Genomic DNA, 13474 nt, shown 5'->3' on the forward strand with positions numbered 1-13474 from the left:
TGTTGTATTGTGCCACCAACGGTTTTGCATTTCTTCATGCTTTTGTAAATATATATAGATTTTGGTCAAAATTACGGCAATAATATGGCTGTTTTTTTTCCAGATAATATAATAGCAGTCACCATAAATAAATGGAAAAATATACAGATATTCCACGTGATCGGAATCGGCAGATCTCACCCTGTGTCATAATTAAAAGACCATACAACCCATTTAGAAAAAAATGTTTAAACAGAAATGTAGATGTAAATGTTTGAAATCGCCCCACTGGATATGTTTTTTTACAAGAAAATACAGTTTTCTGCTATCCACAATGTGAATTTAAGAACTAAAAACCGTCAAATAAAACAAAAACTAAAAAAGGAAATCAATTGTTCATTTTTTACATTAAATATTTGATTGTTTTTAAACCCTTGCTTCTGGTCCCTGGGATTACCCTGCAAAAAAATGCTCCTGAAAATTTGAATGTTCCTTCTCAAGTGAAGTCACTGATTTGCAAAAGCGCTCCTCAAAGAAAATGTTATTTTGAGGCTCGCAACGCAAGAAAAAACAAAACAAAACTTGGCTCACTCTTGTGCAGTGATTATATTTTTCAAAGTCTGAAAAGGCACATGGCACAGAGTGAAATTGAGAATCATAAAGCAGACTCTTGGCAGCTCATGTTCAGATGTGGCCCTGGTATCAAGTTTCCTTTTTGTACATTCATGCACAAACATAAATCAAGATAATGTCATTCATTTGTGAATGGAGCAAGCTGTCAAGTACTAAATCAAATAAACATTCTATTTTATTGACCCGCACTTGGTCACATGAACACAACAAGAATCCAAAGCTGCAAAAGACCTTCTCTGGCTTTTTTGAGAGTCACTTCCATGCTACCAGATCCTGTGACAGAACACAGACTTCCTGGACTGACCAGGTCAGAAAATTCTCGCCATGCTAATGTAACCTTACACCGCTGAGCCGGAGGATCGATATCTGCCCGATACTGCTGCACTGCACAAAATGGGAGCCTCACCGTGAAGCATCCCCTAGTCCCACTGGTAAAATAAGAAGTACATTCATTCCACATCTCCACAGAAACGAAATGATGTTTAAGTGGAGGCGTGACTTCAACACCTAACGAGTTCACATCCGACAGGCAAAAGGCAAAAGGCTGAGCTTCATCGATTGCATAAGTGAGCAAAGGTGGACGCGACACGTCTAGTGACTGTGTGCATCGTGTTCACAATTAAGTAATTCGACATTTAAATGAAACATTTAGTCCATGTTTTTTTTTGTTTTTTTTAATGCTTTCACTTCGCTGACAAGTATTTCATGAGGCAGACCAGTGGGTAATGGTGAGTACCAATTTGCAGTTGCAGAACACATGACATTCGGCAGTGTGACCTGTTATCCAACCCTCACTCCGCTTTCCCGTTGCACAAACTTTAGGCTCAAGAAAACCTTTGGTTTCGCAGTCGCAGAAAACAGCCGTCATGAAAGTCAAGTTCAAATGACTCGGTTTTGAAACAGCACGGCAAAGCAAAGTTTTCAAACATCCCCAAAAATAATTCCAGGAATTCCTTGAAATGACTCGTCACCACCGCCAACGACGTCAGCAACTAACCTCTGCTGGCTATTCTGCAACTGTGCGTACACTGTCAAACTGAAAATCCACAACTGCCATTGCTTTTGTGAAACTTCGACAACTTGTTGTTACCGTTTATTAACCCACCAACATCAGCAAATTGATGTTAGAGAGCGGACAATTAGTTAGAGACGGAGAGAACTAAGGAGGCAAAATACTTGCAGAGACAAACAAACAGTTACATATCAGATAAGCTTCCAAAATCAGATTGGTCCTCCTGGAGAGAACTTGACGCGTTACAGCAGCCTTTCGCATGTTTCACTAATGCACACATGGACTTTGCACTAAGTGGCATTCACATAACTTCCTGCCTGGTGATGGATGTGAACATTTTTGTCTTCTAATCTGCACGCTAGATAGGTAATGAAGCGCAACTTCAGCAGAGACTCCAGCTCCCCTCTGGAATCCTTCTACATACCTTTCGTTTGGATAGTGAATAAAATGCGTGTGCGGATCAACCGAATCAAACCGGCTGTGACCTTTGCAACATAACTGTTTGTCATTGATTGAGCTGCATCAACAGCTGCTGGAAGCATGCTGCATACAAATGTTTTGACAAAGGGAAGAAATAGCACATGGCCATTTGTTTTAATAGTGCCCAGTGTGATTGCCAAGTCGCTTTTATAACAGCAGTCACCAACATAGTGCCCGCGGGCATCAGGTGGCCCTCAAGGACGATTTGAGTAGTGCGCAGACCTGGTCCAAAAAGAGCTCACGAGTGATAGGACATTGTGATTTTCTAAGAGATTCGACAGTCACGGCATGATAACCTTAAAATATAATTGCAATAAATGATTAAAGATCATTTGAGCAAATTTGTTATTTCAAAATAGTGAATCCAACTGGTAGCCCCTCGCATTAATCAGCAGCAAAGAAGTAGCGCTTTGATTCAAAAAGGTTGGCGAGCTCTGCTTTACAACAAGTGATCAATGTTTACATCAAACCCTTTTGGGATGGCCTGACTTGCATGAACAAAAATGTTGCTCCGCAACGCAAGTAGTTACAAGTAAAACTCGTAAATAAAGCTTCTTTCTTTAAGGCCAAAAATGTATCGGTTCAAAATACTTCATTATTCACAGGAAAGGAATATAACATACCAACGCCATCGCGGAACATCAAAATTTAGCATTCAAACATAGTCCTACAGTAAACAGCAATTATGCTGTGGTGAGCTAACCTGAGTTTGAGTGTCAAACCACCCTTTAGAAATTTTTAGTTAATCACATACTGTACACGCTACAGAGGAAAATACAATCCACTCAAAGGAACGATTGTGTGTTGTTGGCAAAGTGTGAGGTAGAAAGAAAATACACATAAAAACAACGCGGGTCAAGCAAACGATGCCAGGATGAGATTAACACACCCAACGCGTGCCCACTCGGGATTGCGTTGCACCGCATTCTGCACAGATAACGACCGCCGGCATATTCAGTACATTGCACACAGCAGGCATGGGACTGAAATACAAGCACGGCACCTTCACACCCACCTGAAGAACAGGAGATGAGGAAAACGGCGAGGGCCAATTTGGTGGCGTCTCCCATTTTCCATCCGAATCGGATCCCCCGATAAGAAACAAACAAAAAAAAGGTAACAAAAGGAAAAGGGGAAAAAAATCCTCACAACGGCGGAGTCAGAAGGAGTCCTGTCTCTGCAAACAGGACATGTTTACAACGAGATAAATCCAAAGATATCCCGGGCAATGCAAAGTGGGGGGAGGGGGGCTTGCTTGCTATTTCCACGTTTACAGATAAGCAATGGAGGGCGAATTCTTTTTGGCATTCAAGGCAACGCTAGCATACGTTTGACATGCTGCAGCATTGTTACGAGCAACCGTGGCTGTCGTTGTTGGAACGATTGTTTTGTCAGAGCAGCGGAACAGAGAACCGAGCCACAGCCGGACAGCGGCAATATCCATCGGACTGGAAATCAAGCACACTTCGTCCTCCAATCAAACTTGTCCTCGCTGAACCGCGTAGCATTGCATTAATACGACAAATTGACAACCATTTGCCAACATTAGAGCACGACAGTGCGTTGCCTGGTGTCGACTTGTGTCCAACTGCGCGCACTAGCCCAAATATTGCCCAATAGTCCGACGAGGCAGCCAGGCCACAGACGAGGATCGGTTCGCCGCTCCACAAGGCGAAAACAGCTCCGACTGCGAGGCGCTCTTTGCTTCAACCGCTTCAACAGACGTCCTCTTGGATATATGATTGACAAGATATGGTCTCATTTGAAGTCCCGTTAATCCGCCTAAGTAGTATGGCTTTCGAATTTGGGACGCGTTGCTTTTGCGACGCCAAAGCCCGCCGCCGCCTCCTCCTCCTCTCCGCTTCTGCTCTGGACAATTCAAGATGGCGAAGGGAGCCGCAACGAGATATGGATTGTTACACTTCCGGTAAAGCATTTCAAAATAATAGGCCTTTCAGAAAATGGCACTGTCGTTCAGATTTGCGAACAATAGCGTACGTTTTAATGACTTAAATGATTTAAACACCGCGCTCCATTTTGCGCATTTATTCTTCGTGTTAATGTATTGTTGCAGAAATCCAATCAAGGATTTAGTATCCGGTAGATATTCTGCTCATTCCTGTGAACTTGATTTAACGAATTTACGAACGAGTGATTGTTTTTGTTCGGGTTTTGTACGTTGCCTTGCAATCGTGACTCAGAGGACTGGTTTAAAACTAACTAAACAAAACTATTCAAACGTATCTGTAGTTTTATAAGTCCTAGAGTCATGCCAATTCACACTGTAATTCTCCATTCAGTGGCGTCCTCAGATAACTTCTTGTGCAGTCCTCCAATCACCTTCAAGTCATCCCCCGTACTGAATATTAAATGCATCTTTCCATTGTTCTGTAACACACCGAGCAAAGCCATGAATTGGCAGTTGCAGCTATTGTATCATCCAATTTAAGGGTTTGTATTCTTTAATATTGTTTTGTCTTTCCATGCTTAATTTTTCACAGATGGGTTGGCAACTGAAATGTCACTGTGCATGTTACAATGACAATAGGAAAAATGATGCATGTATTTTTTTTTATCAATCAAAATACAGAACTGGGCAGCAGAACCTTCTGTTTAACACGTCTGCCTTCAGTTCAGTAGTTGTGGAATTAAATCTTGCCTGTGGCCTTTCTTTCTATGTTCCAGGAGCGGAGCCAACCGGATTGACACACTGCCCACCCAGTGAGATTAATGAAAAGAAATATACTTTTGAATTTTTTGCAAATTATTATGACATTATTTTTGAATTTGTGTTTTGTTGTATTTTTTATTGTATCGAATATTAAGAATTTCATAATTCTGGTTGTTTAAGGAAGATCTGAACTTCTTATTATTCACTTTGTCATTTTATTTGACTATACGATGTGTCAGGACAGGAAGATTGTGCTCAGTGAGAGAAATATTCAGGCCCACCCATTAGCCACGTTCTGGCTCCGACCCTGGTATGTTCACCCTGTGCTGGTATGTTCACCCTGTGCTGGCGTGGCTTTTATTCCAGGTACTCAGGCCCTGTCTACACGTAGCCGGGGTTTTTGAAAATGCTGATATGCGGTTGTTAAAAAAAACCCCGGCTACGTGTAGACAAGGCCTCAGGCTTCCTCCCATATTCCCGATGTAGGCTACCCTGCAATTGGCTGGCAACCAGTCCAGGGTTTGCCCCCTCAAGTCAAATTTATTTTTTATAGCGCTCAATCACAGAAACATCTCAAAGGGCTTCACACGCCCGCAGTTGACAAACCGACGACAACCTCTGATCTTAACCCCTCTCACTCAAAATCAGCTGGGATAGGCTTCACCTCACCCATGATTATGAGGACAAATGCTACAGAGAATGGATGGATATACGAGAACTACAGGGCCTTGAATATTATCCAACTCGACTGTCTGTCAGTGGCATCATACCTGTCACTTTACAGTATATGGGTCAACACAAATTACCGACAGTATGTACAAATAGCCCCCATCTGGAGACTATGCCTCTATGTACTGTAGTCGTATACTATATTAGGTTTCAGCATAGGTTGGGTGCTCTGTAATAAATGCTGAGAATACCATGAAGTCCAGATATAGGCTTGGCCCATCCCCAAATCTGTGTGACACTAATCTCTCTAATAGCCCGGAGCAGATCTCAAACGTAAGCGCTGCTAAACGATTAGGAGGTCAAAGGTCTCAGGGGATCGTTCTGGCAAGATGGAAGCTGAGTCACCTGTACTAGATTGGGGTGTTAGCTTTCATTTTCAGTCAAACACACATTTCTGTACATAGCTCCAGGCAAAAACACTTTTGGGGTGAAGAGTTCAGTTTCCTGTAGAGGATATTTCCCTCGCAGTGAGATGGAAAGGGCTACTGCAATTGAGGAAGATTAAATGTGTTATTTCACACATTCAAGAAAGAAAGACTGTCATGTAATTAACACAAGGTGGTCAACACAACGATAAATAGGTGCGAAATGTGATTACACACCATTGTCAGATTGCTTTGTCTTGGGTTACAGGGGCTATAAAAAGTCTACACACCCCGACCCCCATCAATGAAATCAAATGCTGCACATTTTTACAATTACAAACGAATGAGACCAAGCAAAATAATGTCAAAACATCTCCACCATTAAAGTGACATATAACTTTGACAGCTTAATTTGAAAAAAAAACAAACAAACAAAAAAACTGTGTGTATGTATGTGTGGCAATGATGTATAGCAGCAGTGGCTAACATCAGTTTGTTTACAGCGCATGTCTTGTGCCCCTTCGTGAGGGCCGTGCCTTTGGTCAGGGATGTGAGGGGGGTGGAGGGAGGAGTCAGCTGAGGCTACATTCAAATCTTGCCAGCAGCTTGAAAACTCCACCTATAACAGGATTCCCAATGTGATTGGTTAATTTTGAACACAGCAACAACCCCAGTTATAAGAGGGTGTGCACACTTATGTAAGCCTATTGTCCCTCAAAAAGGAAGAAAAATACCAATTGAATTGTACAGGCTATAGGCCATATTATTGGTGGAAAACGTTTTGAAATGATCTAGGTCTCTTTTTTACATCACTAAAAAAACCTTGCATTTGAACAGATGTGTGTGTGTGGACTTTTTATATCCATTGTATGATATTAAAGAATTCAGGATGAACCTTGGACATAATCATAATGCGTTTGCGTTGTACGTGCAGAGGAACCAGCCTTGAGTCAGTAACCACAAAGTCGGTAATGTTTGCAGTGACAACTGAATTCCGTGGAGGCAGTCTTTTTAGCTTGAAAGCCTTGGCAAAGCCACGAGCTGTAAAGCGTAAAGACCATAACGGTACAAAGGCCGCTACTGCATGACATAGAGGACTTTTAGCCACCTCATGTGAAAAGGTTTCTCTACCTTTGAGTGAGGAAGACGTCCAGCTATGCTTCTGGAGATTTACTCTCCAGTTCATCCCATTACTCAACTATCAGATGCCAAATCCCCTCTAATGGCATTACACGTGCCAGAATTACGTATGATGATGCTCACTAATGAGAGCTCAGCAGATACCTTACTGGAACCAGTGGCCCCTTTGCACAGAGCAGCCCTCAGGCTTAATGGACTGAGTATTGAGTGTCGGGGGGAGTCAAATTTATTGACAAAGGGCTTTTAACAAAAGCAGGTAGCTCGCAAAGTGCATCGCCGCACAACAAAGGATGTAAATACACGTGTTGTATTGTTAATAGGTGAGGCTTCAATTGCGTTTGGAATGTGTCAATGCTTCGGAACCGAGAGGTCGCTACTTGTGCGATCATTTGACGAGTCCTCAAAATCCGGCTCTTGCCAGAGTGATTCATCCACTTATGGAGATGATCTAAATGCAAACATCTTACAATGACTCATTTGGCCTTTCAAGTGGCCGAGTAGCAGAGGATTTACAGAGAAACACACAGCCTTTATGTTTGCTCCAACTGACCGGAAAATTCATTTTTGAAGCCGCTTTCGGTCCGTCACAGTGCCACTGCCGTAGTGATCGACATGTCTTTTTGCCCGTTTATCCAGTCCATTCAGCACGAATGATCTTTCCCGTTGACATCTCTGATCATGCCTGCAGGCTGATCAGCACCTGTGACCACAGCCCAGTGGAAATCGGCCTGATTACCGTTCTCAACCCTGATGGTAAAGCATCATAAGAAGAGGCATTATTGCGTCAAAATGAGCTCCTGTGGTTGCATTTTGGCAATGCTCGGCGTCTCCCGATCAGAGTGCACGACTGCACATAGAGGAAAGTTGTTCAGGACCTTCAAAGGTCGCAGCAGTGCAAAAAGATAACACATACATCACAGATCGTTGACAGTCCACACTTGTATTGTGCGAGAAGGTATCAGCGTCTTCGTAACCCCTGTAGCGTGCCTGACACATAATGCGCAGCTGTTCCGTGGCGTGTGGAGTATGCGGAGTGATGTATTTGTGTTTATTTTTCCATCTGTTTGCTAGTGAGCAGGCTACTCCCTGGTTCATAGAGCGGGATGAGCAAGGTGACAGACGGTGCCATTATGATTGTGAGGATTGATGGTTTCTTAAATGCGGAAAATTCCCATCTGCGGAAACTTTCCAAAATATAATGGGTTCCTCCTTGTGGAATTGTGTTGCATAGTCCTGCGTTCTGCATGTATAACAGGTAATATGTAAAAATATTCGGTGGGCTAATACTTTTTGCACATAATTGAGAAGGTCACATTCTTTTCAATGAACTGAGCTCAGTCGTCAGAATGTCACCAGGCCTGCTGCAGTAGCACCTGCAAAATTTGATCTTTGCTCAGCATGCTGCCGTACTTTTGCTCGTCTGCATCCCTCAATTTCTGCCGAGGCAACATCCAATCCTTGCGGCCCCGATTCAGAAAATTAGCTCACCTTCACCGATACTCTCAAATGAATTATGACTCTGTATTATTTTCCTCTTTGCAGTGGCTCAGTGAGAGTGACAGCTCTGAATCTAAAGGTGCCGAAAATATGAGTCAGCATGACCAGGCTAGGTTGAAAGTAACACCAAGTAGACCAAACAGTTGCGCCGTTGTGCAATTAGGCCACGTTATTTGTGGAATGTAACCTAATACACTGAAACCTTTATAGACAAGTTGTTCCCGGCATTCGAGGCGGCAACTGCAGCAGCGACGGCATGCATTCGAAATCAGGAGAGGTCCTCTTTTTTCTTTTTTTTAAAGGTGTTAACGCGAAATTCCGTGTAGCCAAGCATCTGTACGGGACCAGGGGCGACCGATCGTATCGTCCCGTTGCGTGCCTCTCGCAGTGGTCTGTGAAGGTATTTTAACGCAGTAAGCATGGCGGCGCTGTCAGCGTGACATGTTTGTTTTAGTGTAGAAGGCCAGCCCACTGCTTGTTGCTGCCTTCCGCTCCCCTCCAATCAGATAGTGCAGACGCTGGCTCGGAGTGTCAGCGTTGCTGTAATCCCCGCAGTGTGTGTGTGGGCGCGAGTGTGTAGTTGTGGATAATAGTCCTGGAGTGACAGCACTCAACAGCTGTAAGAGCCTCTTCCAGGGCTCTTCTGACTCTTGTTCCATTTATTTGACTATTATTCATCCTGCTTGAGATGCACGAGTGATTTCAGAAGTTTCAGAAAAACAAACAATCATGTAAAGTCATCCCACATCTAAAGTCCAAACGTAATGGTGTCTTTTTTGGAGCAAGACAAAGGTCTCCGTGCTGTGCATTCTTTCTAATGTGTCTCTCTTGGGGGTGCATGACGTGCATGTGCTCGGATCGAGAACATGATTTTCCCTGACCAAAAATGGCTTGAACTTGTGAAGGGATACAAGACTTGCTTCGCAGGTGCTGCCAAAGTGCACTTGATCAAAGCAAGCGACTTTACTTTGGCTGTGCACTTCCTTTGCTTTCCTGCACGCTTTTTCATCAGACCACTCGTGTGATTTTCAGTGTATGTGCGCACTAAATTCAACTGCCTTGTTCTTCTTGCGGACAATCAAGACCAACAATGTTGCAGCGCTGGAATGAACCCTTCTGTGTTTTGTAAGTAACCACCTCTTATGTGTGTCTTTTCTTTTTGAATGCGAGTCAAGGACTGGAGGGAGGGAGTGTTGGGAGGAAGCTTAATGGGTTCAGAGACGGTGACATCATCGGTGCTGCTGGCGCCACTTATCTGCACGGGATCTCCCAGCTGCTCTGGCATTTCCTGAAATGGGTCACATACAGTCCAAATCAAGACTCAAAAGCTACTGTATACTGTACAGTTGAAATGAAAAGTTTTGGCAACCCTCTAATAAAATCACCATTTGTGAGATGTTACAAAACCACGTTTGCTTCCTTCAGGCACCTGTTTTAGAGTCCTGACGTAGGAGCTGGTGATATGCTTGATGGTAATTCTAGCTGTCACGTATTGAGTTTCTCTGATGTATATTTGGGACAGCATCGTATGATTTTGAGCGGTTTTCTTGGGTTGGAAAAGGAAAGATGGACGTCACCTCAAACCGTCGGTTTGGAACCAATAAGAGTGAACACAATTTGTTTTGGCATGTTGATTGGAAAAATGATGGAAATGACTTTTATTAAGATTCTTAATTGGCACTCAAATATAAAACCAAATCAACCGAAATGTTTATGGTTAACTCAGGAATGGTTTGTTTTTGGTTTCGTTTACAAACACTAAACTTTGAAATGCCTATTGAAGAAATCATGACTGATCCAAGATGACACATTTTTCAGGCAAGTAGTATTTGGAACGTTAGTATTTAATGGACACTGCACACCTTACTAAATGAAGAAGCGGGTGACCTATTGTGTCAGGGGTCTGTAAGTATTTCAATGAATGCACCATAAAGTGTTGAGATAGGGAAGATTTAGTTATTCTTCATGACAGCAAAAACTACACTTTTGCTTGGTTTCCACATAAACGTCTTGCCATTAGCTTCAGGGCTGGCCTACGCAAGACCACCTTTTCAATCGCACACACCATCTGCTGATCACCTCAGTGCAGCTATCTTCAGGTGGAAGACTACAACGTTCTACTCCTCATGGTGACTATTTCTTACAAAAAATATTGCTGTGTGTACACTGTCAGTATTCTTCACAATCACATACCACCGTGTAGCATGATTATATTGAGCGGCCTATTTCGGTAGACTGGCGCCCTTGCGATCAGTGTGAAAACCGGTGTAATCATTCATTTTGGTGCCAGGCGAAGTCTAGTCCAGCGTGTTTGGGGCCGTGTTGCGCCTTTCTGGGCGTCCGATGTTGCTTCGCCCCCAACTCATTTAACAATTAACAGAACGTGGTCTGCGCTCTGTGTAAAAACAGACACATCATCATTTTTGCGCCAGGTTAGGATGCCTTTTTGTTAATTTTGTAGATGCGCTATACACAAGTGGACATTTTACTCAATTTCCCTGGTCCGTCATTCATCATCCGTCAGCGGCCAGGGTATCCGTCCGTCATTCGTCAGTCCGTCATTTTTCGTGACAAACTGAATTGTAATCATCAGTCCGTCAGAAGTCCGTTGGTCCGTCAGTCGGTCCCGCCCAAAAACGTCAGCAATCGGGCGTTTGCCAGTGACTTACTAACAGTCCGTCAGTGTCGTTTTGGCAGCGGTTAGGGACGATTACACTGAGAGATGAAAATCCACTTCAGTCATTCGTCAATCCATCATTTTTAAAAGGTGTACTGTCATTCTTCAATTGTTAGAAAAACGGGCGTTTTGCGGAATGCCCACCACAGGCACTATGCCTCATTTGCACATTTGGTAACAAAAAGTAGATTTTAAACTCACAAAAAGTAGGTCAAACTCAAGGCACAGAAGGTGGAGCGCAATTTTGGTTGATTTGATCGAGACGCAGGAAACAAAGTCGGCACTCCGCGGAGGTGCGTGGTGGAAGTCATCGAATTTCATTCATAAATATGACGCCAGTTTGGGAAAATCCCACAGAATCTTTGTAGAAGTCAATTCATTGCTAATCATTATCATCTTAAAAATATTTTAATAGCACCCCGGCACTGTTGCGGGTGGCGGGATATCACACTCACACAGTCGGGGTTGCAAGACGGTCGGTCTCCAAGTGCCCATATCACATGCACGGCCAACTACATCATCCACAAGGGGAGAACTTGCAGTTTATCTGCCAATGTCATACACACACCCCAGCGAATCTATTTCTGTGTCCGCAATGTCAAACACGTCGTATTCGGGGCGGACTGCGCTCGGACCGCTGTGATTTTGATGCAAATGAGGGAAGGCGCGAGGATTGGCCGAGAAAGGCTACTTCCATCCCTCAAAAGACGGACTAAGCATAGTCGGAAGGCCATGTATTTAATCGGTCGTTCGTCTGTAGCCTATTTTTTGCGGCGAGGCGTCGATGGCCGCGGCGAGGAACAATAGTGAGTGGTTGCTTGGGGGACAGGTTTGAGTGAAGGACCAGGCTGTGAACAGGCTTCCATGGCGCAAAGAGTCACTGTAAGTCACTCTTTCTGTTCAAATATTGGCCGGCGGGGGCCTGGGGGTGTGAAATAGTCAAATGCCCAGCTCTGCTAATGACAAGGTCAGATCACAGAGACTTGATCATTTTCTCAATATCATGCAAAATTTAACGACGAAAGTACTTCATCTTACCACCGATTGTAAAGTGTTACCAAATAATTTCATAAGAAAGACTTTTTTTTTCCTTTTTCCGACATGCACAGTTGCTTGACTCCGCCTCTTTGTTGGTCGCACAACAACAAGCAATGGTCCGACGAAGCATAAACACGTTGCTGCTTGCGGACTTCCTTTTGTGTTGTGTCTGACAGAGTATTACTGTGGCCGAGTGTACTTGGCCAGCCGTGCAGCCCCTTGGCTTGTACGGTGGCCGGTGCGCTTCTAGTCTAATTATGCTGTGTTAAAAGATGGCTGGATGTATTGGAAATGATGTCTCATCTTCCACAGCGCTTCTCCTGTACAGGGTCGCGGGGAGGCCGGCTGGAGTCTATCCCAGCTGACTATGGACAAAAGGCAGACTACAGCCCGAACTGGTCGCCAGCCAGTTGCAGGGCACACACAGACAGACACCGTCACTGAGCGGCGACCGATCCCACGCTGAGCGCACACAACTCAGGCGTGTGTACCACTACACCATCAGCGACGTATTGGAAATTATATAGGAGGAATTAGGTCCTATAAAAAAGACAAAAGGGCCTTAAATAAATAAATAAATCAAATCACTGGGCCCTGTTGGCCATCGGGGAGTTGTCCCAAATTTCCCAATGGCCACCAACCCCCCTCATGTGGGCCCATGCACACTAACAGAGATAACAGAAGTTCAAAAGCAAGAGTCAATGGCAACAGCGAAAGAGCTTTTTAGCATTGGCAGCGAATAGTTGCCAAACGTTTCATGGGCGCAACCTGCACACTCAGCTCTGCTGCACATCCCACAGATGCATATCCCTTACAAAAGAGGCACCATTTAAAAGGCAAATAAACAGGCTTTCCAACAGTCAGATTCATTTCTTTTTTTTGCCAACAAGTATTGTTACAAAGAAATAATTGACCAAATGCTAGCTGTTTTACATTTTGTCTTATATGTATATGGTGAGCGGCACGGTGGTTAGAACATCCGCCTCACAGTTCAGAGGTCGTGGGTTCGATCCCGGCTCCGGCCTCCCTGTGTGGAGTTTGCATGTTCTCCCCGTGCCTGCCTGCGTGGCTTTTCTCCGGGCGCTCCGGTTTCCTCCGACATTCCCAAAACATGCATGCTAGGTTGATTGAACTCTCTAAATTGCCCCTAGGTGTGAGTGTGAGTGCGGATGTTTGTCTGTCTCTGTGTGCCCTGCGATTGGCTGGCGACCAATTCGGGGTGTCCCCCGCCTACTGCCCGAAGACAGCTGGGA

The 13474-nt window shown here is 44.1% G+C and overlaps 1 protein-coding gene across 2 annotated transcripts in view; it reads right to left on the minus strand.

Moving 5' to 3' along the window:
• acvr2ab (activin A receptor type 2Ab) overlaps positions 1-4003 on the minus strand; it is a 44045-nt gene extending 40042 nt beyond the window's left edge. The window contains exon 1 of one of the 2 annotated variants that reach the window (XM_086041553.1): positions 3120-4003. In XM_086041553.1, coding sequence (XP_085897679.1) covers positions 3120-3174 — 55 coding nt within the window. In that variant the 5' untranslated portion in view covers positions 3175-4003. The remainder of the gene's footprint in view (positions 1-3119) is intronic. The other variant, XM_086041561.1, reaches the window with a different exon arrangement.
• Positions 4004-13474: the final 9471 nt, after the last annotated feature.

Source organism: Filicampus tigris, chromosome 1, assembly GCF_054856515.1.
Source record: "Filicampus tigris isolate MCC_2025a chromosome 1, RoL_Ftig_1.0, whole genome shotgun sequence".
Taxonomy (NCBI): domain Eukaryota; kingdom Metazoa; phylum Chordata; class Actinopteri; order Syngnathiformes; family Syngnathidae; genus Filicampus; species Filicampus tigris.